General features: G+C 34.5%; 1 protein-coding gene across 1 annotated transcript in view; it reads right to left on the bottom strand.

Annotated features, from left to right (window-relative positions):
• Positions 1-2,158: 2,158 nt before the first annotated feature.
• TMEM167A (transmembrane protein 167A) overlaps positions 2,159-27,918 on the bottom strand; it is a 43,515-nt gene continuing 17,755 nt past the window's right edge. Inside the window, exons 2-4 of the mRNA XM_074207878.1 lie at positions 23,232-23,341; positions 8,617-8,651; positions 2,159-4,033 (exon numbers count right to left, since the gene is read on the bottom strand). Of these exons, the coding sequence (XP_074063979.1) occupies positions 3,963-4,033; positions 8,617-8,651; positions 23,232-23,341 (216 nt within the window). The 3' untranslated portion in view covers positions 2,159-3,962. The remainder of the gene's footprint in view (positions 4,034-8,616; positions 8,652-23,231; positions 23,342-27,918) is intronic.

Raw genomic sequence — 27,918 nt, 5'->3', positions numbered from 1 at the left:
ATTTTAATTTATATCTGGCCTCTTACGCTTATTTCCTGATAAAATGGGGCAAATAATACCTCTAAGATACACCTTCCAAGATTATTGGGAAATCAAATGAGATAAGGTATGAGTGATTTGCAAACCTTAGGATTTATGATCTTCCAAATCAGTTAGGATCATAGGATTGAGAACAAGGAAGGGACCTTTGAAAGTTCAATGCCCTCATTTTACAGGGAAGTAAACTCAAGTGCAGAAGTGAAGTTGCTTGCTTAAGGTTATAAAGATATTAAGAAACAGATTCCAGATTCAAAATCGGGACTTTGATTTCAAATCAAATTCTTTTATTCCATTGGTTAGTGAACACTTATTTACAATTGAACTTCCATTTGAATTATCTTAAGACTTTTAAGATCACCTGGCAAGATAAAGCACCTGGACATCAAGGTCCTTTCTGGAGATGGTAACTACAAAGCATTCTAACTCTACCACAAGAATTCTATAGCTTTCCACAAATGAGGAAAATGAGGCAACCAGGATTAACTGACTTGCCCAGGGTGATACAGATAGAAAGTGTCTGAAACCAGATTTGAACTTGAACTTTCTTGAAGCATATAGACAATCTTTGGGGTGTAGGTTCATACATCCTATTTCCATTGTAATCTCTCTTAGCCATAACACAAACCTGTACAAAATACTTGAGATGAACAATAATGGTGGCTATCAAAGTTGAATCTATTATGCAGAAATCTCACAGAATGGTCTTGTCTTTAATCCACCTCTCCACTCTACCAGAACAAAAGGGATCACCTTCTGAGTCCCAAAAATCCTATTCTGTCCTTTGGATTAAAGAACTGAATTCAGTTTGAAGGAAATATGAATGAAAATGCTAGGGGCGGCTAGGTGGCACAGTGGATAAAGCACAGGCCTTGGAGTCAGTGGTACCTGGGTTCTAATCTGGTCTCAGACACTTAATAATTACCTAGCTGTGTGGCCTTAGGCAAGCCACTTAACCCCATTTGCCTTGCCAAAACCTAAAAAGAAAAAAGAAAATGCTAACTGCATTTTAATACCAGAGTATTTTGGTATTAAATAAAAATTATCAAACAAGTTTGTATTTATTTGCAACATAAGGCATAGGAATTCACTATTTTCAGCAATCCTGGACAGTGGTATTCAAATGTGGCCATGTTTCCCATTGTTTTCTATTTTTTCCTTCACCTTTTCCTCACGTTTGACTACTTCAGAGGCAACTCTTTTTTTTTTGTTAAAGGTTTTGGCAAGGCAGTGAGGTTAAGTGGCTTGCCCAAGGCCACACAGATAGGTAATTATTGTCTGGGGGCCAGATTTGAATTCAGGTACTCCTGACTCCAGGGCCAGTGCTCTATCCACTGTGCCACCTAGCCACCCTCAAGGCAACTCTTTGTAGTGATCTTTCAACCTCTAACCTCACTGACACTGCATTCCTCATTAATGAACTATGGAAATAGAATTAACAAAGGATTGTTGTTAAAATCAAAGAGTTGTTAATATTAATATCTCCGTTCTCACCAAATTGCAGCACTCCCATTAGACTTAAATTCCTTGAGGGTAGGGATTTTTTTTTCCTTTTTGTATTCCTAGTGCTCAACATAGTGACTTGTAAGTAGTAGGGGATTAATAAATATTTACTGACTGATTCACTAAGGTATTGTTCTGTAATATATTTGTGTGTAGGTACCTATGTGTATTTGTGTGTTCAAATCATATACTAGTAAATTCTTAAGGGTAAGTCTCATCTTTGCTAATCTTTGTATTCTCTCTTAAAGTGCAATATGGAGCTTAGCAATTAGAGAGTGCATAAGGTTTATTGAATTAAATCCCCTAGAAATCCTAGATCTAGTGCTATAAATAAGTATCAGTAAATAGAAAGGGATCTCAACTTGATTCCTAGTCTGAAAGATTTCACTACCTTTAACTCTTTTCCAATGTGCCAAAAAGGTAATTCAAAGCAATACACTGACAGCCCATTAAAGTACTTATTTTTTTATTTAAATGAAAAAAGCAATTACCCTTCCCACTCCCCACCCCAGGTAATGAACTTCCCTAAAATGCTTCCCACTGGTTCATGGTTTAAGATGATGCCTTACCAATAAATTGAGAATAGCTGCCAACACAATCACAGCCATTAGGCAATATATAATTTTTTTATAAAAGATTTTATTTCCATGACTTTCTTCCCCCTTGAAAATTAACTTAAAAATGGAAAAAAATCCCCCAAATCATGTCCTATAAATGCTAAATTTCCAGAGTTTCTGGATGGGTCAAAAAAACCAAACTCATACAACTATTCCAGTTTTTTTTTTGAGTAGTATGGTTGAAAAGACTAGTGAGGACAATTTTTAATTTAGTAGAAATATTTTGATACAATTCTCATGAATTTTTAAGTCATAAGGAAGGAAATACTTTAAATGCTTTCTATGGCCCTTCTCAGATTTGAAATTTATTATTTCTTCCAAAAGGTTGGATCCCATTGAACACAGTGTAGATCTAAATAACTGGGCAACATAAGACTCAAATAATGGAAGCTAATTAATGCCCAAGGAATACATTTATACACCTATATTCAAATCATTTTTGAGTAAGTTTTACTAAGCTGATTTACAACTTGCCAATACAAGAAGCATACTTAAAATAATAAAAGTTTCATAAGTTTTGGAATCTACTTTGAAAAATGCGAATTTCATTTGAAACAAAGAAATTTTAAGTGTATCCAATCATGAGAATTTCCTTTTTTACTTTCTCCCTGAAGACCCATAAAAATAACTGCACTCTTGTAGAGTACATAAACTGCACTTGTATAATTTGTTGCTTTCAAAGATACTGATGTTATTCTTTTGTTCAATTTGAGTGATGTTTCAAATATTTTTAGGAATAGAGAATACTAAATTAATGGATTTGATACAGTTCAGTACCTGCACATACCAGTTATATATCTTCAGACAACCAAAGGACATCAGATGAGTTGTCAAAAAAAATCATTTGTATGGATCAATTGATTTTCAAGGTCTTTAAAAAAAAAGGCTCTGAATTTCTGGCAATGAAAATAACTGTTTCATTATTAAAGACTTGAGATCCTAATCAATGAAATATAGGAACCATCATTTCACAAATGTTCTAATTAGTTCACTTCATCTTTCAAATGTTGGGGTTTTTTTCCCCCTTTAGCAGCAGGTACTTGAATAAAATCTTAAGAAATATGTAGGTGCAGATTTCAAGGGGAAATACCCTAGGAAACTTTCCTGACAGTTCTTTACTTTAACTGAAAATATCTATAAGAATTCATTTTTTTTTTGGTAATGGGAACTGAAAACAATACTTTTTTTGTAACACTCTTAGATACAATCTTAGCAATTTCTAGAAATATGTACTGCATAGACTGACTTCATAAAGTTGGAAATATAGTAAGCTACAGATAAAACTACAAATTGAATTGACCAAGGAAAACATGTTTAAAGCATTATTAGATACAAATGTAATTATTATGAACACTTGCATAATATCCAACCATTTTTCTCAAATAAAAAAATGTTCATTATAGAAATGTTCTCATATAAGGATACAATTTTCCCCTGAATCATACAGAAAGGAACTTGAGCAAGCATTTCCCAAGTTTGCCTTCTATAGTATGCAATAGAAATACCTTCTGTAGATCAACAATTGACATAAAAGAATGTCATTTACAGAATGCCATTGTAGTGGTAGAATTCTAAATTAGGTCGATCATTATTCAGATATCAATCTATTCTGGTATTAACAGTTGCATCTTAGTTATGCATAGAGAACCTTGGTCCATTAACACATATAATTGAGAACAGCAGCCAGGAGTTTTTCAGTCAAGGGACACAGCTGAAAGAGTCAATAATCAATCTTCCCATTGTTTTCGGTAGGCAAGTCCTTTATCTATAGAAATCTGACAGCAATTAAATTCTGACATTTTCCAGTTATTGGATGAATAAGATACTGAAAGCCATTACTATACAGCATACTGCTACATAGGGACTCTTTCGTTCACCTGTTGGAAAAAATAAAACAAAACTTTATTTTCTATGATCCAAGAGACATTTATTGGGTGTTTAACATGGACACATAACTATAACAGGCACTATGGGGAAGAAGTACATAAGCAGAATACATACACACACACACACACATATACACACACATATATATCTCTTCTCTGGTTGGAGAAGTAAAGCATAAAGCAGAAACAATAGAGTTCTAAAACAGTAGTTTGTATTTGTATGGAGTTTTAAGGTTTTCTAAGAGTTTTAGATATGTTATCTCATTTATTTCTCACAATCTTGGGAGGTAGGAGTTAATAATCTTTGTAGTAAGGATGGGAAAAACATACCGAAAATGATTAAATCATACTAAGAGTTAATTAAATGCTAAGAGTTACACAGGCAGGATTCAAACTTACATCTTTCAGTCTACAAGTCAAATGTTGCAGCCATGAAAGTTATATAGTCAAGTATGAACTGCCTTGAAACATCTTCATTTTTAAACTTAATAGAATTGTTTCTTACTGAACATGCTTTTAAAAAAAAAAGAAAACCCTGAAGAAGCACAAATAACTGCAGTGAAGAGCAAAGGGCTCAAGATAAAAAAGAAAGCTGAAATCATAAAGTTAAGGTATAACTATTTCCAGGAAAAATAAATGTTAACATGTAAGAGAATTCTATACATTAAGCAAAACTATTTTTAAAATGTGAATGACTTTGCATAGTGATTATTCCTATGAGAAATAAAATATATATGGGTGATAATAAGCAGGAAGGTAATCAATTAAATTATACTTTTAGTAAGATGAGTATAAAGAAAAGCTCAAAGATGAAAACACAAAAGAACAAAAAAATCAGTCTTAGAAATAATAAAATTGCTGTCAATTTTTACATACCAGAAGTACCTAGAAGACCATTTTGTGCAAATGAGAATTTGGAACTCCAGGGTTTTTAAGGCATATTCATATTCTTTTGGTTTTGGGGTTGTTCTTACATATTCCTGGCCTAAAGTTGTCATGATTAATTTTTACCACTGAAAGAGATATGAGCGAAGTAGTACAGTTTCCCCTTCCTTTGCCACCCCCCCACAATTTCTTTCATAATTCCCTGACACTGATCTACTTCTGAGAGAATCTCAAACAATGCTTGGGGGGGGGGTCTGTAAAACAACTTTCACTTTTAAAAGGAGAAATGGTATGCTATTCCTGAAAACTGCTCAGTGGGTTGGCATTATGAGACATTAAAAGGTGTTTTCCACAGTACTGGCCATTCATTGTAAAATACCATTAATTTTTATTTTTATGAGAAAGGACGCTAAACATCTTTTATTTCATTTAGAAATTTTAACATACTACTCTCTCTGGAAACTGTCAATCTTTGTCATCCAATCCATTAAAATCTCTTAGGCCATTCACAGGTTTCCTAAATAAATTTTACTTCCTCCAGACTATGAATTGAAGGAACAGCTTTGCTTCTGCTCAATGTAAACATTCACAGAATACAAGAGAAATATCTAATTTTTGATAAATCAAAATCCAATTGATAGTTTTTAATTTTGAAAGGAATGCCTAAGAAAAATATCCTGTCTGACATCATCTAATTGATCCTACCTCCTAGGACCATTGGTTAAAATAGAAAATTTCTAATCGTACTGATTACCTGAAATTTTCTCCTACTGTGGGTAAAATACTTTTTAGAAATTTGGAATATTTTGCAGTGGAAAGATCCCCAAGTAAGTATACCATTCACACGCAAATATATTTCAGTAATAGATCCCACTCTTTCATTATGGCAAGATACAGTTGTCATCGGATATGAAGTTTTATTGAACCTCAAACAACTGAAGAAGTTAATATTTAAGGAAGTTCTTTTCCTCTTCCTCCTCCAATTTTGATTATAATTTACATATGGGTTTTAATTTTCTGCTCTTAATTTTCTTAAAAGAGACTGCCATGTAGTAGAGTTAAACATCTTTTAGCTGAACTTGGTAAGCATACTACCACTTGTCTGATTTTAGGTCTGTGCAAAATGAATGTAATACAGTTGTAATGTGATGTGTAAGCTGAGAAGATCTGAACTGTACGTTCTCTCATTTAAAAACTTCCTTGTTTGTGTAAACATTCTGAGTGTAGCTGAGGAAACAGCATTTAGGTATTACCATTTCTAAACCATTCTGTTAAAACTCCAAAGTGTTCAGTTTCCACAGTGTCAAATATTAAGGTGACAAGACCAGTCTTTATAAGGAGAAAGTAATAACTCACATTAATATATAGTATTACACTTTAACATTTATGAAGAACTTTCCTCACATCTATTTTTTAAGACTTTATATTATTATACCCATTTTAAAGATGATATTTCTGAGTCACAAAAAGGTTAAGTGGTTTTTTTATGATGGTCACATGGCTAATGGCCTGAGTTGGAATTCAAATCCCAGTCTTCATACAGCAAATAGTGATTACTTTTCACTATATTAACCAATTCTCCACATCAAAAAAGGGTATGAAGAAAAAGGATGGAGTAAGAAAACCAAGATATACAGCTGAAAATAATTAACTGAAAACGTTATAAACTGGTTGCTTTAAAATTAACAAGTGTTTCATGGATCCATGATCTCATTATATGGGTGCTTCCTTCTCTAAGAGTATGGGTTAGTCAAGAAGCTTGGTTTAACTCAAGTGAAATGAATTATATTAATTCCAGAAGGCAGATGAAGAGGCAGCTAAGTGGTGCAATGGACACAGCATCGATCCTGGACTCCAGAGGACCTGAGTTCAAATGTGACCTCATATTGACTTGATACTGACTAGCTGTTTGACACTGGGCAAGTCACTTAAGAACATTGCCTCACCAAAAATGACCATGAAATTTAATAATAATTCATGTGACAGAGCTGGTTTAAAAAACACTAAAGCAGAGGGCAAATGAGAAAGGAATACCTCCCTTCTCCTTATAACATGGATATTAGATACTGACCATTGCTGTCAGATACAGGAAATGGAAGGGTTGATTTTGTTTAACTGTTTTTCTTTTTTTTTTTTAGAAGGAAGAGTTCTAACATGGCAGGGAGGAGTGGGGTATATTGGGAACAATCACTATAGCTTAAAAAAAAGCATCAATATAAATTTCTGACTTTGGAAACAGAATATATACTGATCAAAATCTAGCATTTTCTTGGTAACCAACATCATTATTGAGAACACACTATCTGTACTGATACTGTCATTAGAGGCAATTGGGATATTTATGGCTCCTTGGCCTTTACAAAGAATACATCTAAGTTGCTACTTTGCTCCAGCTGCTTTTACCTCTTCCATCCTAAGGTAGTGCTTTTGGAGATACTCTCTTCAGCTTCATCCTTTTCTGTTTGTCTTTTTACCTTTCTTTCTCCTAAGTTTCTTGGCTATACTGTCAGAAACTTTCATTTTCAAGATGATTGAGAATATTCCTTATCATTATTCTAACTTTATCTAATTTTGGTTATACTCAATGATATTTTTAGTTTTTCTAAGAAAAAACTGTAGTCTCTGAAAAAATGTACATTGCCATTCAATTTTCAGATTTAATATCTAAGAATAGATGTTAAACAATCTTTTAATTTTAAATTTTCAACTTTTCATTATTTGTCTTCATTTACTCATCTTGAAGTATTCTCTATCTTCCAAGGAGGGAACCAAATTAGTTAATAGTAAAAACTGTGACATTTTGAGTGAGGAGAATACTTTGTTTTTACAATCTACTTTGAAATTTATACATGAATTCAGATTTGTAGTTAAGTTTTGGGTTTTTTTTTTTGACCCAGACTTAGGTCTAGGAAAAAATGAAGAAGAAAAAAAATTGTAGTTAAGAGTGCCAATGACTTTAGGAAAGAAAAATATAAATGAAGTCATATGTAAATACAACTAACTTGACTGAATATATTTCTTATGGTTATAAAAAGTAGAAATTTTGTTTTCTTTAATTAATTAAAAGTTAAGCAAAAGTCAATAGTATGAGTACTTAGCCTAAATAGTATAATCATACACCAATAAACAATGCATAAATTATAGCAATTGATCATTCTTTTCAAGAAAATGTCTTTTATTATCTTGAGAAAAATAAATTTGTGAACTTTGAAGACTCTATTAAACTCCATTTAAGAAGCTTAAAAAGAGCCTTGTCCTCAAAGAGAAAACATGGGATTTAGTTGATAAACTATTGAATGTCTGCTACTTGTTCTCCATAATATTTCATCGAGGAGTAACAAAAAACCAATATTCCCTAACCATAACAAGAACATATGTAATTCAAAATAGCAGGTAATATTAAATAAATTTTAGAAAAAATAACAAACTATAACTGTTTGAATCTTGCTCTAATAATGCTTCATAGTATCAGACAGCTGATTTAGAATAGATGAGGCCACCAACTTTGTCAATGAAATGTTTTACAATATTCTGCATAGCCTGGTTTTAAATGTCAATCAAAAAAGAATTTTATGGTTATTTGTAAGTTTTCACTTTAAAAAGTTAACTTTTGTGCATACATATTATTAAAAAAAGTTGATAAATAACTTTCAGCTGAAGGAATGGTGGGAAACAAAAGAGACACTTACCAATTCTGGCACACTTCCAAAATATACCCAACAGTCTGTATAGGATAAAAAGGGGAAAAAAAAGTGGCTAGTGAATACTGGTAATGGTAATGGTAAACTATTCCCACAAGTTAGTTTTTCCATGTTGGCGTGATGAATACATTAGGAGCTGGCCTTTCCCCTCTGGTTACTTTTGTTTGAATCTTAAATTTATTCATTTCCCAATTTCACATGAAGCCAGGACACCATTCATATAAATAATCTATGTGCAAAAGGTCAACTTCAAGGTAAATTAATGCAGTTGAGTGGAGGGATTTTTACACAAATACTGAGTCAATTAGCTTCAAATGTCTTACTTTGAAAAAAGAAAATTTATATTCTAACTTAAATGAGAATAAATTGAAAAAAACATAATTTCTTAGATTTTAGATTATAAGAATATGAAGTTGACATTTTAATTATTTTCTAATAAGAAATTAATTGTGTAGAATGTAGTGATATTTAACCCAGTACAAACATGAATCTGGAATCTGCCCAGAAAAGACACTTTTTTCTCCAATACTGGTGATTGTCTCATTATTAAACTCATTAACAGATATATAATTAGCTATTTACTAACATTTTCTTTTATTTTTTCTATACAATTAGGAATTTCCAATTTGAGCGGAAGAATTGTGTATTAATTAAGTGATGGTATTTATTTATTAAGTGATGGAATTTAGTTATTTGGTCAGGACTTGCAATTTAACTAGTGTAGCAGAATGACTAAAATACATATATACATACTGGCAACACATTTGAAAATAATAGTAGTAATGGCAGCAATAAAAAAAAAAAAACCCAAACCCATCACATTAATATAGTGCTTAAGTTTCACAGTGATTTGTATACATTATTTTGGAATCTTGGAAAACTACTGAGGGAACAGATAGGTCAAATAAACTGCCCAGTATTGGGTGTGACAAAGGCAGGATTCCAACACTAGGCCTTTACTCCAAGGGTCTTTTGTCCATAAGGCCAGTTCTACTTCTAGAAAACATAAAGGACTTTTGAAATATGAAAAATTAGGATGAGAATTGGTTCATTCTAGTTTTATAAAATAAACATCAAATACATAAGGGGTAGATATATAATGGATATTTAATGTTCTATTTTGGAACATGATTTGAGTATTGATTTTGTAAGGCATTTTAACAAAGTATATTAATCATTTTTGTGTAAACAGATATATGTCAAATGAATTACTACCTCTAATTTGCCAAGATAGAGAATATTGGTTCAATAAAATCTGATGCAACTCCCTCACCTTTTCCTGAAAATATAATAGATAACTTTTATGAATGTAAAGGAAAAAGGCTCCTAAATTGGAGGAAATACACTGAGCAAAAATGTAAATGCAAAGTGATATTGAATGGGAATAATAATGACAAGCTAAGAACCATTTTATTAAGAGTAATTTAAAAGTATAAGCTCTATGGTACATGCCAATCACTCAGAAATCATCCTAAACTTCATTCTCAGTGAATCTGGATTTTGAATATTTATTTATGTAATTAGTTTATTTTTGTAATCACCAATTTATTTACAACTAATAAATGAAATGAGCAATAGTAAATAATGTGAAATGTGTATAACAAAAGTGAACTCACCTTTTCTAAAGAGTCTAGACACACTAAGGAAATAGCCATCTGTGTTATTATTGACTTTACTAAATATAAAATGTGGTTTTAACTATAAAACTAAGAACAGATTTTGTTTTATGGAGACTATCAACTATCAGATCTTAAAGAGAAATGATGACTCATTCATAAATTGTAGAGTATAATCAATCAATGAACATTTATGAAGTGTTTACCATATATATATTTTATAAAGAACATATTCATAACAAACACCAAGTAATTTTTGAAAAAAGGCACTAGAAGGTAGGAAGGGGAAGTTAGGAAAGGTTTCCCATAGATGGTGGTAGCTGAATTGAGACTTGATGGAAACTAGAGATTCTAAGAGGTCCAAATGGGCAGTGAGAGTACAATAGGGAGAGGGGACTGTCAAGACTTAATTCAAAAAAATATATAACATTTACTTTTATTTCTTTTGGCTAAAAAGCAAGGAGGTGGGAGATGCAGGCTTGCAGATAGTGAGGATGGCTGGACCATGGTATATATTAAGAAGAGTAATATTAAAAAAAATACATGGAGAAACAGGATAAGGCCAGGTTACAAAGTTCTTAAAAAGCTATACAGTGATTTCATAAACAGTGAGACAAAACAATTTACCAAGTAGAGCAGTGACATGATCATGATTACCCTTCAAGAAAATAACTTTCACATTATATGGAATTTAAGCAAAATGGAGTAAGATTCTTGCAGCAGGGAGTCCAATTAGGGGTTGATTACTGCAGTATTCTAAGAGAAGGGTGCTGAGAGCTTCAATTATGGAAGTGTGTGAGCACAGAAAAGGGTAATGATGCAAGACAGGCTATTGAGATAGAAACAGCAACATTTGGTTTCTGATTTCATAAAGTAATAAGAATGAGGGATTCAGAATAATACCAAAATTGACTGCAAGAATGTGGTGCCATCAAAAGAAATAGGAAGTTTGGAAGAGGGGGGAAATTTGGGGGCATTCTGACACTTCCAAACATCAGCTGGTAATGAGAGTAGTGAGTAGGAGAGACAGAATGCATAAAGGTACCAGTAAGTATAGAGACGCTAAGTGAATCATGAGGGCTGATGAGGTCCCTGAAAATACAAAAAAAAGAAAAGGTGCAGGAATGAATGAATGAAAAAGCATTTAATAAGTGCCTAAATTATATGCAAAAACACTATTCTAAGTACTAGGGTATCAGTAGGAAAAAAAGGGAATCCGTCCTTGCTGTCACAGAGCTCACATTCTAATGATAGGAAACAATACATTTAGGAGGTTTTAGTGACAAATCAGACCTAAAAGTCTCATGGGTCTTTTGGGTACAAGAATCAATGCAGCTGGTAACATATCTTGCTTAATGTCATTTCCATTGATAAAACATTGTTCTTTGATGTTGAACCATCTGATAGGTCTTTAGTACTTTTAGTAGCTTTCCAGGATGATAGTTTTAAGGGCCTGAGCTAGAATCAGGAATGTGGCTTTGGGAGTTACCATTAGCTATGTTCTACTGAATTTTTATTGTTAAATAATTCCCAATTATATTTTAATTTGGCTGGGGCAGCAGAGCAGCATTTTGGTACCTCTGATAAAGGAGATAGCATCAGTTTATCTTGCTTAAGAGCTGGGTCTTTTGTCTCTCTCTCTCTCTCAGGACACCTTGCAGTACAGTCACAGGGAAATATGAATTACAATTCAAGAAAAGACACTGAGATGGCCTCATCAGATGCACAGGAGAAGAAATGAAAACTCAGAGAGGATAGAATATCTAAGAAGAGGAAGATCAATAGTATGAAATGTGCAGAGGTTAGGAAGGATGAAGACTGAGAAAAGATCATCAGACTTGGCAATTAAGAAAGCATCAATAGCTGAAAAGAGCAGTTTCATTCAAGTGATAATTTCAAACTTCAGATTACAAAAGGTTAAGAAATGATTGAGAGGTGAGAGAATGGAGGCAATGAGTATAGATAAATTTTTCTAAGTTTGGTTGAGATGGGATAGACACAGGGGAAGTGGGAAGGGTACAAATACTATTAAAAATCTACTATATAGCACAACACTAATAAAAATGCTAAGCATTTTATAGTAATTTCATTTCATCCTCACAATAATCCGATGAGGCAAGTATTATTCTCATTTTACAATTGAGGAAACTGAGGCAAAGAGTAGTCATATAATTTCCCTTATGGCTACTTATAAGAATAAGGAGATGTGGGTTTGGTGGAGATATAAGAGAATGGATATTAGAGAAACAAGAGATGACAAAGAAAGATATCTGATACTGAAAATGGGAGGGGATGGGCTCAAGGGGCAGATGGGCAGGACTTGAAGACAAGGGCCACTACTATTTTTGGTACATTACATATGAAATCTGTGTTTTCAGAAACATTGTTAAACCAGTCTTCAGGTAACAAGCTTCATTTCAACAAATATTAAGCCCCTAGTATCATCTCATTTTACTTCCATTTCCAACCTCCTTTCTCTGCCTTAACAGAGCATCTTTGCAAATTGGGAGGAGGGGGATAAAAGTGAGGAGAATACTTTAAAATCTAAAAAGAATCTTTAGTGGGTTATTTGATTCTGCAACTCCCTAATAGTCCATTGTTTTTACTTCCTTTTCTAGGAATATTTCTCAAAAATAATAATACTATGACAATCAATGAAAAATAGTATCAAGCAGATGGATACCTATGGCTTTGTACTAATGTGTTTCCCTGCTAATATCATATTCACCTGGAAAAAGGAAACAGAAGAAATATTAATATTCCTTTTTTGCTAATTTTGTAGCTTTGCATGATAGTGCAATAGAAAAGAAAGTAGTATTTTTAGCAGTGATGTGGCTAAAAGCATAGTCACCAGAACTCAGTTTCTCTGATTTGTCTAGACATTTCCACATGAGCATGTTAAAGGATATTCAATACCATGATTCTTAGATAGCATGCAACTTCAGAAAAAAAACAGGTGTGAAAACAAATCCATTCTTCAAACCAAAGTACACATATTCATATCATATTGTGTACAGAACAAAATAAATGGAACTTCAATTTATGCAAATAAGAATATAAAAGTAAAGACTTGAAGAAATCAATTGTGTTAACAAGGAGTTCTTAAAAACAAACTGTATACCAAGTATAGAAATCTATCTTACTCTACAGGAAAGTATGAGGAGTAGATGATAGGGAAGGCAGTGGTGAGAGAAGGGAGGGAAGATTATTGGAGAAGTTACTCAGAAGCAAATTTTAAGGAAGGGGGGCGGCTAGGTGGCGCAGTGAATAGAGCACTGGCCTTGGAGTCAGGAGTACCTGGGTTCAAATCCAACCTCAGACACTTAATAATTACCTAGCCGTGTGGCCTTGGGCAAGCCACTTAACCCCATTGTCTTGAAAAATCTAAAAAAAAAAATTTTAAGGAGGGACAGGGAGAACAAAATAAACATGGATGGTGGTAGGGAAAAAGACTGAGGGAAATAGAGTTAATAACATTAACTGTGGGAAAAAATATTGAAACCAGTTTCTCTGATAAAGGCCTTATTCTTCAAACAGAGAACTGAGTCAAATTTATAAAAAAAAATAAGAGCCATTTCACAATTGTTAATGATCAAAAGACATGAACAATTTTCAGATTATTTATGGTCATTAAAATAAATGTTCTAACTCAAAATTGGAGAAATTCAAATTTGAACAATTCTGAGCAACTACCTTATACCTATTGAATTGATTATTAGGACAAAGAGAAAATGAAAAATATTATAGGGATGTAGGAAAATGAGACATTAATGTAGTGTTGGAGGAGTTGTGAAATAAGCCAACCATTCTGTAGAGCAATTTGGAATAATGACCAAAGGACCTAGCAATGCCACTACAGGGCCTGTATTCTAGAAGAGATGAAAAACAAGAAGAAAAAGGATCTATATGTAAAAGGATATTTATAGCAGCTCTTTTTTGGTAGCAAGGATGAGCTCTCAGTAAAACCTGGTAAGACTTACATGAGCAAATGCATTGTAAAATGTATTGAAAACAAAGTAAAAGCAATTTTGTAGGATGATCAGCTCTGAATGATTTAGCTTTTCTCAGCAGTGTTGTGATCCAAGACAACTTTGAGGGACTTATGATAAAGAAGGCTATCCATCCCCAGAGAGAGTAGATGCATGTCCTAATAAAGACTGAAGCATACTTTTGTTTAAACTTTATTTTTCTTGAAGTTTCTTTCTTTTTTTTTTTGGTGGTGGTGATCTATGTTTTCTTTTACAACATGACTATTAAGGAAATGTTTTGCCTAACTACACATTTTTAACCTGTATCAAATTACCTGCTTTTTCAATGAGGAGAAGTGAAATGGGAAGAAGGGAGAGAATTTGGAATTTAATTTTTAAAAATGAATGTTAACTTTTTTTGGATGTAACTGGGGAAAGATAAAATTAAAAAAAAAAACAAACCAATATGTATAATGCACAAGATAAATGAAAAAGAATCACTAAAAGGCTGTTTGATTTCAAATAAATGAAGAAAGTTAAAGAGAACAGATACTGAAACAGATGGCTACTAGGGCAGAATATTATCTATACTACAAGATGCAGACATTAAATTGAAGATTTTTAGCTTAACTATTTGATTTGGAGGGACATATAAAATAACTGATTAAAGAAAATTATCAATAAAATCTCTTTAAATAACCAAATGTCATCTAAAAATGCATGCTTTGTAGGACTAGTTCAATTATAGTTGATTCAAGAACAAAACAAAGTGGCTTCAGATAAGGAAGATTACAAACTGATATAAATCATAATTTGTGATATGATATACACACAGAGAAAGTATTTTCTGTTTTGAGAGTTCATTAATATTTTAGGGCTCAATTTTGCAAAGAGAAGCACTTGGAAGACCTCGTTATCCTTAGGCTATCACTCTTCAACTTAGACCCTGTGTTGGACTTCCTCCATCACAGAGGGAAAATACATCTGTCTGCCCAATGCTTAGGTTCAGTGATTACAGATCAAGGTTTTGTTTTCTATTGAAATTACTGAATTACATTGCAAAGTCTCCTAGAAGAGATCTATAACCACTAAAAGGAGGCTGGCCTGAGAATAGAATAAGTAAATTGTCAATGTGCCCAGCCCAGATGACATGAAGATGAGTGGGGTAAAACTAGAGAGCTTGCCTATCAATATGAATATCTAGTAGAAATGTTATAAAGGGATAAGAGGGTTGGTCAAAATTAAAAAGAAACAGGAAAGCAGACTGACTGAACTGATTACCTTTGGAAAACTGCAAACCTCTTTTAATGACTCCAAACTTCTGAAAATGAAAGACGATCTTTTTTTTTTTTAATTATTATCCTCTGTATATCACATGTTTCTCATTGTAACCTTCACTCTACAAACTCTCCCACCCTACCAAAAGAGCCCTAAGGAATGATTCTCATAGAAGTAAAAAAAAGAAAAAGACAAAGACCAGACCAATAAAAGCTAACTAACCAATAATAATAACAATAACAATAACAACAACAATAACAACCAATAAGAAGAAGCAGAAGGAGATGTTGCCTCATTTCACTTCTTGGCTTGGTCACTATAATCTTACAGTATTCAATTTGAATTTGTTATTTTTGTTCTTTCCATTTAAATTTTTGTGAGTCATTGTGTATATAACTTTCTTGCCTATACTTGATCTGTAGCCATCATATAATAGCTAAAATTTATATAGCACTTAACTATATATCAGGCATTGTGCTACATACTTGACAATTTATTATCTCATTTAATCATCACAACCCTTGGAAGAAGGTGCTATTATCCCCAATGTACAGATGAATAAATTGAGGCAAACAGAAGTTAATTTCCACAGGATTCCACAGGTAGTGTCAGAAGCTGGGTTTCAACTCAGGTCTTCCTGATGCTAAGCCTAGTGTCCTGGATATTCTGGCACTGCCTAGCTGCCATAGTTATCATTTCTTATAGCACAGCAATAATCCATTACAGTTATGTAATACAACCGATGAATGACCCAATTGATACATTTATTTTGTTTTCAGCTCTTTGAAAAATACACAAAATGCTGCTATGTTTTTAGTATATGCCACGACCTTTCTTTTGTCACTGACTTCTGTTTCCTAGCCATTGCTTATCATACCCGCTGATCTCTGCTCATGCTCTGGACTTGGACTTGGTGTCTAAGGCTCCACTCTGAGGTGAATTTTGGTCTAATCTTGCCCAGAGGCAGGTCACCACACACCTTTCCAGTTGTTGCTTCTTCTGAATGTTGTTCTTTTCCTTTGAACTCTTGTTGAATGATCATATATTCCTTTAGGCTCATATTTCTTGAATATTGGAACTTTAAAACAGATATTTAATAACAAAACATTTTTCCCACTTGAGTGCTTTCCCTCTTATCCTTTTTTCCATTGCTTTTGAATACCATCTGCACTTTGGCTAGCCTCCTTATTCCCTTTCCAACAGAACTTTTGTCCCAGGGTCCCTGGGCTCTTTTTTTGTTTTTAGTATTATTTTTTGCAAGGCAATGTGATTAAGTGAATTGCCCATGGTCACACAATTAAGTAATTACCAAGTGTCTGAGGTCTGATTGGAACTCAGGTCCTTCTGACTCCAGGGCTAGGACTCTATCCACCTAGTTGCCCCTCCCTGAGTTCTTATAAGAAAGAGAGTTTGATTTGGCCTTGTCTATCTAGGAACTGGGCCATTGCTGCTTTCCACCCTTATTATCTTTCTTACATCAGATTATAAGCTTCTGCATGCTCCTCCTTGCTTATATTATCTTAGGAAAATTTCTAATATATAGTGAATGCTTAATACATGTTTTTTCATTTTCTGGAGTCTAGCAGTGGAATAACTGAGTCAAATGGTACAGAAATTTTAGTTTTTCTCCTTGTATAATTCCAAAGTGCTTTTAGAATGGTTTGGACCAATTCACAGCTCTGCCAACAGTGAGTTAACGTATCTGTCTTTTCACAGCCCTTCCAATATTGACTAATTTCATTTTTGTCATCTGTAATTTTGGAGAATGTAAGGGAAAATTTCAATTTTTTAAAAAATATGTATTTCTACAGTGACTTGGGGGTCTTCTCTCACATAACTGTTAAACTGTTGCAACTGTTTCTCTGGAGAACTGTTCCTTCCCATTGATCACTTGTTTACTGGGAAAATGCTGGTGCTCTTATCTATAGGGTCACCCAAAAGTATTAGTATTCTAAGGATTAGTACAATTTTAAGCCTTAAAAGCTTAAATCTTTACAAGTTTAAAATTGTATTGACTTTTGCAATTCTTTATATTATTATATTATTGTTAGTTCTCTATATATCTTGGATATTAGACTCTTAAAAGTTATTTGACATAAAATTTTCCCCGAGTCAAAAGCTCCCTTTGTGTTCTAATTCCATTAATTTGCTCATGCAAAAAAGCTTTTCAATTTCTTACAATCAAAATGATCTATTTTATCTCTTGTAATTACTGCTAGTCTTTGCTTTGTAAGAATTCACTCCACTGTTGGTTGAGGTGGTACACACCTATAATCCTTGTTACTGACAAGGTGGAAAGAATGAGGCTGGAAGATGGCTTGAGCTCAGTAGTACTGAGTTGCAGTAGACTAAGCTGACTGCATAAGTTGAGCATTAATATGGTGAGCTCCCAGGAGTAGAAGGGCCAGTAAGTTGCCTCTGGAAGAATGAAGTGACTCGAGTTGAAAAAACAGACTGTCAAAGCTCTCAAGTTTTGTGCTTATGAGCATGAGTGAATACTAGTTCTGGCAGAACCTGTTCCCAGGAAAAATATGTGTAGGCCATAAAAAAGAGACAGTAGTAGATATGCTGGGCTAGGGACATATACATGGTATCTGAGAACAGATTGACAGAAGACACAGATGAACAGAGTGGAGGCAAAAGTCTCTGGTCTCAGCACTGGAGTCAAGCCCCCATTCCAGTGTCAGTTCTTTTGATGTCACTTGAAGGTTTTTAGTGTGTGTGTGTGTGTGTGTGTGTGTGTGTCTGTGTCGGTTCTTTTTTTTAAGTAGTGGGAGGGTGAGGGTGGGAGTCTGGGGAGCGCTACTGTAAAGACTTTGTAGGTATTTCTTTGGAATGAGGATTTCTTTCAGAATACTTAAAAATTGGGGGCGGCTAGGTGGAGCAGTGGATAGAGCACCAGCCCTGGAGTCAGGAGGATCTGAGTTCAAATCTGGCCTCAGACACTTAATAATTACCTAGCTGTGTGGCCTTGGGCAAGCCACTTAACCCCCATTTGCCTAGCAAAAAAAAAAAAAAACCTAAGAAAATACTTAAAAATTAAATTTGTGCAATGAAAATTTATATAAAGCAAGAATTCTCTGTATTGATTTATTTTGGAAGTCTCCTTAAAATCCTTTGCAGAATTTCTCTACATAAGTTGGTACATAAGCTGAAATGAACTTTATAGTATTCTTTTTGAAAATGCTCATTATGGCTGTCAAATGAAATGAAATTTCTTATTGCCTTTGGGTACATGATAAAACCAAGTTCACCAACTTCTTTGATTTATCCATGAGGAACTTATGAGCTACCTTTTCACTTAGCTATCACTTCTTTTTGTAATTTTTTTTCATTTGTTGTGAAAATGTCAAGATGGATATGATTAAGTTCCTTCAGAACTTTATTTACTTGTAGGTTACTGGTCAAGGATTTCACATTGAGATTACTAATAGCTAAGTGAATGCTAACTTGAGCTCCCTCTGTCCCCTGTTCTGCCAAGCTGCTATCATTGCAGAAGTGAAAGAATATTCTTTGTTTTTATTTTATGGATTGCCTTGACCATAAAAGCCATTACCAAATGGCTGGTTTACTCCTGATGGGTCTCTTTCACTTTTAGCTAGGCTAATCTTCTATAGTAAAATATGCCAGTTTGTCTAAAGCTGATGTAGCTTTGCAAAAAGAGAATGACCTCCATGACATGAAGCACTGGAGAACTTCCTGAAGAAGGCTAAGAACTTGTTTTTCTTTGTTCTCAAAGAGTATCAAATGACATCACTATGGTAGATACAAGTTCAGTGTGGCAGAATAAACCACTGAGTTGGAACGCTTTACCCCAGGTCAGGGACCAATATGCTTCATAAACATTTGGGGTGGTTCTCTAAATGTGCACATCTTGCATTTTTTTCTGAGCTTCTACAAATCTGCTTTGATCATAGAGTATGGTACCTTCTTTGATGAGGGCACGCCATATTGGTTGGTCCAGTGCCAGTGTCTTCTATGTTATATAGTCAATTCCAAATTTTTTAAGAGACACCTTGAGAATGTCCCTCTATTGCTTTTTCTGACCACCATCTGAGCACTTCTCTTGTGTTATTCTCTTGTGTAAGTTCTCTGTAAAATCATCTTTTAGGCAAGCACACTTTGGCATTTGAATCACGTGGCCAGCCCATTGGAGTTGCACTCTCTGCAGGAGAGTTTGAATGTATGGCAGTTTAGTTCGAGAAAGGACCTCAGTGTCCATTATCTTGTGCTGTCAGGTGATCTTCAGAATCTTCCTAAGACAATTCTAATGGAAGAGATTTAGTTTCCTGGCATGGTAATGGTAGACTGTTCAGGTTTCAGAGGCATGCAACAATGAACAGTACAATTGCTCTAAAGACTGTCACTTTGGTAGTTAGTCTAATACTACTTCTCTCTCACACTTTGCTTTAGAGGATCCCAAACACTGAGCTACCTCTGGTAATATGTGCCTAAACCTTATGTGTGGACATCCCTGGAAACTACCAAGGTAAGCAAAATTATAAACTCCATTTGTGGTAACCAACAGTTCCACATATGGATGATATGGTGATTGGCTAGTGTAGCACAATTTTTTTTTGGTGTTCATTATTAGGCCAAAATTAGCACAAATAATAAATAATTGATCCATATTTTGTTGCATCTCAATTTCAGAGGATGCACTGAGTGCACAATCATCTGTGAACAGAATAATCACAAACCAACTCTCCCTCCACTTTAGTCTTGGCTTGTAGTCCATTCAATTTAAATAGTTTACCATCAGTGTGGTAGTTGACCTGAATGTCATGTTAGTCCTCATTGAAGGCGTCTAACAACATTGCTGAAAATATCTGACTAAAAAGCAATGGAGAAAGTACACTGACCCTCCACATGACAGGAAAAGTGCAAAACTTAGACAAGTATGTTGTCATGAAATTGATGTCTAATACTATGAATTTCTCTGGGCAACCAAATTTTGACAAATTTTCCATAAAATTTTGTGATAGGGTATCAAAGTCCTTGGTCAGATTAAGAAAATTATGTAGAGACCTCTGTTCTGCTCCTGATATTTCTCCTGGAATTGTCAGGTAGCAAACATCAAATTGACTGCTCCTCAGTTGTTCTGAAGTCACATTGGCTCTCAGGTAAGATGATCAACTTCCAGGTGAAGAATCAGCCTATTAAGGAGGACTTTTGCAAGAATCCTGCCATCATTGACTAAGAAAGATTCACCTCGACTTGTGATTGCCACAGGATAGTCTATTTCCTTTACCTTTATGGAGATGGATAATGGAGGCATCCTTGACCTCCTGGGGATAACTCCTATTGCCATATAACCCAAGAAATTTCAGTTAACTTTTGTATGAGCAATGGACCCTCCATCTTGTAAATCTCAGCTGAAATAGAAGCAGCATTAGGTGCTTTGTCACAGGAGAGAAACCTAATGGCATTCGAAACTTCTTCAGTTGGAAATCTGGCCAGACTTTTAACCTGAGGTAAATGGTCAAAGGCTTCAGCATTGATTGGTGGTCCATTGAGAACATTATCAAAGTGTTTATAAAGCCCATCTCTCCAAGATCATGTCCTTATCATTAATCAGTGTGGTTCCACCAGAACTAAGTAGCTGAGACACACCATAGATCTTTGGAACATAGTTTCAGGGCATCATCAAAGCACTTTTGGATTGTTACTGTGTAAAAGATTTCATCTGCCTTCTTACTGAATCAAGAATACTCAATCTCTCTAAACTTTACTTGTACTAGTATGAGTTATAGTTTGCAGATAGAGTAGATCAGGAATAATCAAAGAAAGCTTCAGATGAGAGGCAATTATTGTCATCTCTTCAAGATACTAAAACAACCTAGGTCACCTTCATTCCAGTCAACTGAAATTCTTTAATCCAAGAGCAATAACATGGTTGTTTGTTGTTTGTTTGTTCTTAGTTCTCAAAGATGATCATGACATCAGGGATGATTTAGATTGAATTAGATCTAAGGGAGGGGGTGCTGTGCTAAATCAGAAACGTTCTCCTCTGGAGTCTTCTCATTTAGTGATCAGATCAAGATCAGAATGACTGGAGATGGTTCTGGATTAGAAACAATTAGGTTTAAGTGACTTGCCCAGGGTCACACAGCTAGTTAGTGACTGGGGCAACAACATCTAATCATTATGATATCTAGCTGCCAAAACATATGGTTTGTTAGTTAAATTTGAGAAAAATTTTAGTGAGTAAAAATGTGTCTTAACAGTGATAGGAGTCAGCTTTCTGCAAATTAAAGACACACTGATCAGTGGAATGATAAATCTTTGCCTCTTCCTTCCCCCACATCATGTAAGTCACCAAGTCCTAAATATAATTCTTTTGATTCTGTCCTCTTTTCTATTACTGTGGCCAACAGGGCCAGGTCCTCACTATCTCCACGGACTACTGTTAGCTTCCTAATTGGCTCCCTACATCAAACCTTCTTCTACCTAAATTCATACTGTTGTTTAATATTTCTTATATTCAGTTCTGACCACTGTACTCCTCGGCTCAACAGTTACACATAGCTTCCTATTCTAACAAATAACAGTCCCAACTTTTTAGTGTAGAACTCAATGTTTTTTACATCCCGGCATTTCTCTAGTCCCTTCCTGCACAGCTCACTCCCCTCCTTGTGGACATGCTAAAGCTGTACACATCATTCTTAGCATAATCTAGGGCTTTCTTCTGTTTGTGCTTTTGATCATATCTGCAGTGTCCTTCCACTTCTTTTTCAATATTCTATTCAAAGTCCTAGTTCAAAAGTCACTTCTTGATTGGATTAATTTTATAGGGTAGAACCTGAGAGATCTATTTGTCAAAGTCATTCATTTTTCAGAGATATATATAAGAAGCAGTCAGTCGAATGGACATGCTTTGAACTTGAGTCCTCAAATTTATTTTTTCGAACCTCAGAAAGCACTTTAAGATACTCAAATTGTTACTTCTTAGTGTAGGTATTGTACTTCTAGTTTATATGTATTTTCATATGTACTAGTCAAAATATCCTTGTGTTTTTTTCTCCAGGATCTAACAGTGCTTTGCATATGGCAGGTCATTTTTTAAAAATGGTTGAAAAATGAACAAATTAAAAAAGACCTGGTAATGAATGCAATAAACTGTTTTCAGTATGTTATTTTACTTTTTGTATAGGATATGAAAATATAAATTTAAAAATATGTGTTATGCCCAACAGTTGATTTCCATTACTGTTTTAAGTAATATAAATTAAATTATTATAAGGTAATAATTTTATGTACAGACTTGGAGAAACCATAGTACAAGAACTATCTTAAAGCAGAAAGATTTATTTTTATTTATAAGCACCATAAATATACTCAGTAATGTACAATATGTGAAATATGCTCCTCAAATGGAAATGATTTAAAACTTGTTAGTATTTGTGATGATTTCCTAAGAGCTAATGCCAAAGAATATCTTTTGAAGTCATAAATTAAATGAGCAATGCAAGAGGAAAGATTTTAATAGCCTTCTTATAATATACACTTTTAGCATAACACTTCAAGGTTATCTATCAAATTCATCTTTTAATTTCATAAAGTACTCATAAATGTAAAACTCTTATTTTAAAAGTGGAAGAAAATGTAAAGGACAATTATTAAACCAATTTGCACGGAGTAAGCAAATTTCATAGTATATATATATAAAATTTTAATTTACTAATTGCCAAGGGATGTGCATGAAAGAATTAATTAGAACATTCAGATATTAGCAACATACCCAGTTTTATTTTTGTCCAAGATGCTAGGAGCCAAGGAGCGGATATATGCACAGGTACATATAAGCAGCAAGATTACTGTCAGTAGGCTCTGAAAGTTGAAAATGGCAGACTGAAAAAAAAAAGGAAAAATTAATTTCAATTTCATAACATACATTTTAATACCCATTAAAAATTTAATTTCTTCTAATGTTATATATCAAAGAAGAAAAGAATCTTTATCTTGGACAGTGGAGCCAAGATGGTGGTGTGAGGGAAGGAATTCCTGGGAACCTGTTCCCCAAAAAACTCCAAAAGTTGTCAAATAACTCTAACCAAGATTCAGAGTGTCAGAACCCACAGAAAGATTGAGTGATACAATTTCCCAGTCCAAGATAACTTAGAAGAACTGCAGGAAAGATCTGTTTCACCAGAATCAAGAGTTGTAAAGAGCAGCAATGCATTGCAGTACAGCTGGGTCACAGCAAACCTGCTCCAGTCTTTGAGGAACAGTCCACAGGGCACCTGAGTCCCTGGCAGGGGGGGCGGTTTCCAGACTACTCAGCCCAGAGATCAACAGGGACAGCTTGAAGGGGGCAGTGAGAACCTGTAGCAGGAATTTGCTAAGCCACTCAGCACTTCCAGAGCACCCAGCCCACAGACACTAAGGGGATGGGGAGAGACTGCAGAGGTCTCTCTGCTCTCCCTGGGTCAGGACTCTGTGGTTTGCCCACACTCAGATCCAGGGACCCCATACTACCCTAGTGAAGCAGGAACCCTCCTCACAGCTCCAGGGCAGAGGGGAAGGCTTGTGGTCATCCATATAACAGAACATAAGCAAGAGAGCAGTCACAACTTCACATCACATAAGACCCTGAAGGAATTAAGGTTCCTCGGGGGGGACTAAAAGTCTTAAAGTGCAGTAAATTAGTTATAGGCTGAGGAAATGAGCAAACAACAGAATAAGAAAAATCTGACCATAGAAAATTACTTTAGTCCCATGGAGGATCAAAATACACACTCATAAGATGACAAAGTTGAAGCTTCTGTATCCAAAGCCTCCAAGTGAAATAGGAAATGGGCTCAAATAATAGAAGAGCTCAGAAAAAGACTTTGAAAAAGAAATAAGGATGGCAGAGGAAAAACTGGGAAGAGAAATGAGAACAATGCAGGTAAATCATGAAAACCAGGTCAGCAGCCTGGTGAAAGAAATAAAAAAAAAAAATACTGAAGAAAAGCACATGTTAAAAACCAGTTTAGGTCAAAAGGGAAAAAACAACCCAAAAGGCAAATGAGGAGAATACTTTAAAAAGCAGAATTGGCTAGCTGGAAAAGGTGACTAAAAAGCTCTCTGAAGGAAGTAACTCCTTCAAATGTAAAATGAGGCTAAGGGAAGCTGGTGACCATGTAAGAAATGAAGAAATAATACAACAATACCAAAAGAACAAAATTTAGAAGAAAACATGAAATATTTCATTGGAAAAACAACTGACCTAGAAAACAGATCCAGGAGAGATAATTTAAATACTATAAGGCTACCCGAAAGTCATGACCAGGAAAAGAGCCTAGACTTCATTTTTCAAGAAAGAATGCAGCAAAATTGCCAAGATCATACAAGCAGAGTGTAAAATAGAAATTGAGGGAATTCACTGATCACCTCCTGAAAGAGATCCCAAAAGAAAAACTCCCGGAATATTAAAGCCTAATTCCAAAGCTCCCAAGTCAAGGAGAAAATATTAAAAGACTCAGGTGAAACAAAGAGAGGATGAAGGATAAAGACTAATTATAAGGAACTTAATGATGTTGAACTGCATGTATTCCTGCATGGGAAGATCCTGATAACTTATATTAACTTTCTCATTTATAAGACCAGTTAGAAGGGGCATATATAAGGTACAGGAGGGAACTGAATATAATGGTATATTATAATACAGAGATGGAGTCAAAGGGTGATAAAGGAAAGCACTGGGAGGAAGGGAAAGGAGAGGAAGAATGGGCCAAGACATTTCAAGAGTCAAGGAAAAGCTTTTGCAATGGAGTGAAATGGGAAAAGGTGAGGGGAATGAGTGTGCTTTCATTCTCATCAGAAATGGTCCAGAGAGGAAATCAAATACATAACAGGGTATAGAAATCTATCTTACCCTAGAGAAAAATGAGATGAAAGGTAGGGACAAGGGTGACAGAGGAGGGAGTGACAGAAGAGAAGGAAGATCATGGGAGAGGGTAATCAAATACAACACACTTCTGAATAGGGACAGGATGAAAAGAGAGAGAATAGAATAAATGAGTGGGGAGGAATATAATGGAGGGAAATATAGCTAGTAATAGCGACTATGGGAAAAGATATCGAAGCAACTTCTCTGGTGGACTTATGATAAAGAGGCAACTCATCCGAGAAGACAGTCATTGGAATCTGAACACAGACTGAAGTAGTTTTTTTCTCTCTCTCATTATTCTTGAGGTTGCTCTATCTTTTTTTTTTGAGGGGGTTATGTTTACTTTCACAACAAGATTATCATAATAATAATATGAAATAAATAAACCATAAAAGAAAAAAGAGGATGTTGATCTTGGAATCAGGTGGGTCTGGATTCCAATCCAGTCTCAAAACACTTATTGGCTGTGTAACCTTGGGCAGGTCATGACTTTTTGAGACATTTTCCTAGTCAGTAAAATGAAGGGGTCAGATTGGACAGCCTTCCAACTCTCTACCTATGGTCCTATGAAATAAGGCATGACAACTAGCATAAAGAGATTATCCACTACATCAAAAGACCAACTAAGAAGCTGCCTTGACTGTCAAATTTTACACTGAGTTATATAGAGATTTTATTAATGGTAACAATGTTTTAAGAATATTAAGTTTGATTTGACAACAGGGGAAATAGTCTCCTTTTGATTTTTAAGGGTGATAAGATATAAGATTAAAAATTTTAGAAATTAGTGTGATAAATGAATAGATTATATATCTTGAATATCCTAACGGACTGGAATATTAAGTTTCGTGGAAAAATAGTAACTATGCCTAATCTTTATTTTCTCATAGTATAATGTTCACTTCTAAGTAGTAAATGTAAAAAGTTGGATATTTAACTGAAATGACATTTTTTCCTAATGATTCTTTATAAAAAACATTATTACAAAGGCATTTGTATATGCAACCTAATAAAAAAGAATGACAAAAGGACAAGTCTCAGACAAAAGTTCCTAAATATTCTGTAGGTATGTAAATGTTCAGTATGATTTTTAAGGAATTCACTAGTATTGATTAAAAGTCTCCTCAATTATATTTTCTGAGGATCATAAGAGAACAGAGGATAACAGACTTATGAGATGGAAGTTTGATTCCAAGCTTTTCATTTTATGCACAAGGAAACAGATTCCAAGAACTAAAATGATTGGTCCAGTTATTCAAGTTGTCTTTATACGGAAGGTATGTTAACATACATTTCACTGTTTAAGAAATTTAGGGCTACAAAATTCTAAAAGAAAATTTGTGAGAGACAGTTTTCTTCGATTAACAGCTAAGATTGGCCTTCATCAGTATTGCCCTACCCCTTGTTTTCTCTAGTGGGCAGACCCATGACCCATATGGGACAGCAGGATTGGGGGAAGAGGGTTCTCCCATCCTGCCTTTTCCCTTCTTTCATAGGGCTTAGCTGACAGTCAACAAGAATTCTTTCTTATGAGGAGGACCATTGGCTTTTAACCATCTGTCCAGTCACTGTTTTCTAAAACCTTCCAGTCTTATGATCTGGCCCTGCCTCTGTGACCTCATTTACTTTGCATATAAATTGTAGGGAAAGTAACAGTTTTTTTTTTTTTAGGTTTCTGCAAGGCAAACTGGGTTAAGTGGCTTGCCCAAGGCCACACAGCTAGGCAATTATTAAGTGTCTGAGACCAGATTTGAACCCAGGTATTCCTGACTCCAGGGCTGGTGCTTTATCCACTACACCATCTAGCTGCCCTGCAAGTAACATTTTTTAAAAAAGCATATCTAAAGTATGTCAAGAATCAATCCTGTTTCTAGAAAACTCCTCCTTTATTGTAAAGGTAAAATTTAGTATAGCTTATTATAATTAAATATATTTTTTATTATATGTAACATTTTTACTAGAGTATGAATGAAAAAAATACTGCATTTAAAACATCTTGGACAAAAATATCTTCCCTTGATAATTAATGCTAATTATAATGGACTAACCTAAGAAATGCTATACCATTTGGAACAATAGGAATTTTTAAACTATTTAGTTTTTCTTATATGAATTGTAAGTATAGAGAGATAGGGAATGGACCTGTAATTTCAATTATTTAAAGAGATTTTTATGCATAACCTCTTCTATAGTGTATGTAGGCACTTTCTCTGAAATTTGTAGTCTTGGCTGACCAGAGATATAAAGTGAATTGCCCAAGATCACATAGCTCACGGAGATGAGATCTGAAAAATCTTTTTGGCTTTGAGGAGAGTTAATTATTAAGTCATATTATCCTCTTATGGACTCTTGGCCAATATGTTTTGTCATCTGACATAAACAACAGCTACAGCTGCTAAATCAAGCCATGGATATACTGCCAAGCCTGGAATTCAGAAAAAACTCATTTTTCTGATTTCAAATCTGACCTCAGACATTTACTAGTTGTGTGACCCTGGACAAGTCACTGCATCCCACTTGCCTAATCTATAAAATGAACTAGAGAAGGAAATGA

The sequence above is a fragment of the Macrotis lagotis genome, chromosome X (genome assembly GCF_037893015.1).
Source record: "Macrotis lagotis isolate mMagLag1 chromosome X, bilby.v1.9.chrom.fasta, whole genome shotgun sequence".
In the NCBI taxonomy this organism is placed as follows: Eukaryota; Metazoa; Chordata; class Mammalia; order Peramelemorphia; family Peramelidae; genus Macrotis; species Macrotis lagotis.
Note: the sequence above shows the minus strand (reverse complement) of the source record. Positions and strands in the feature narration are given on the sequence as shown.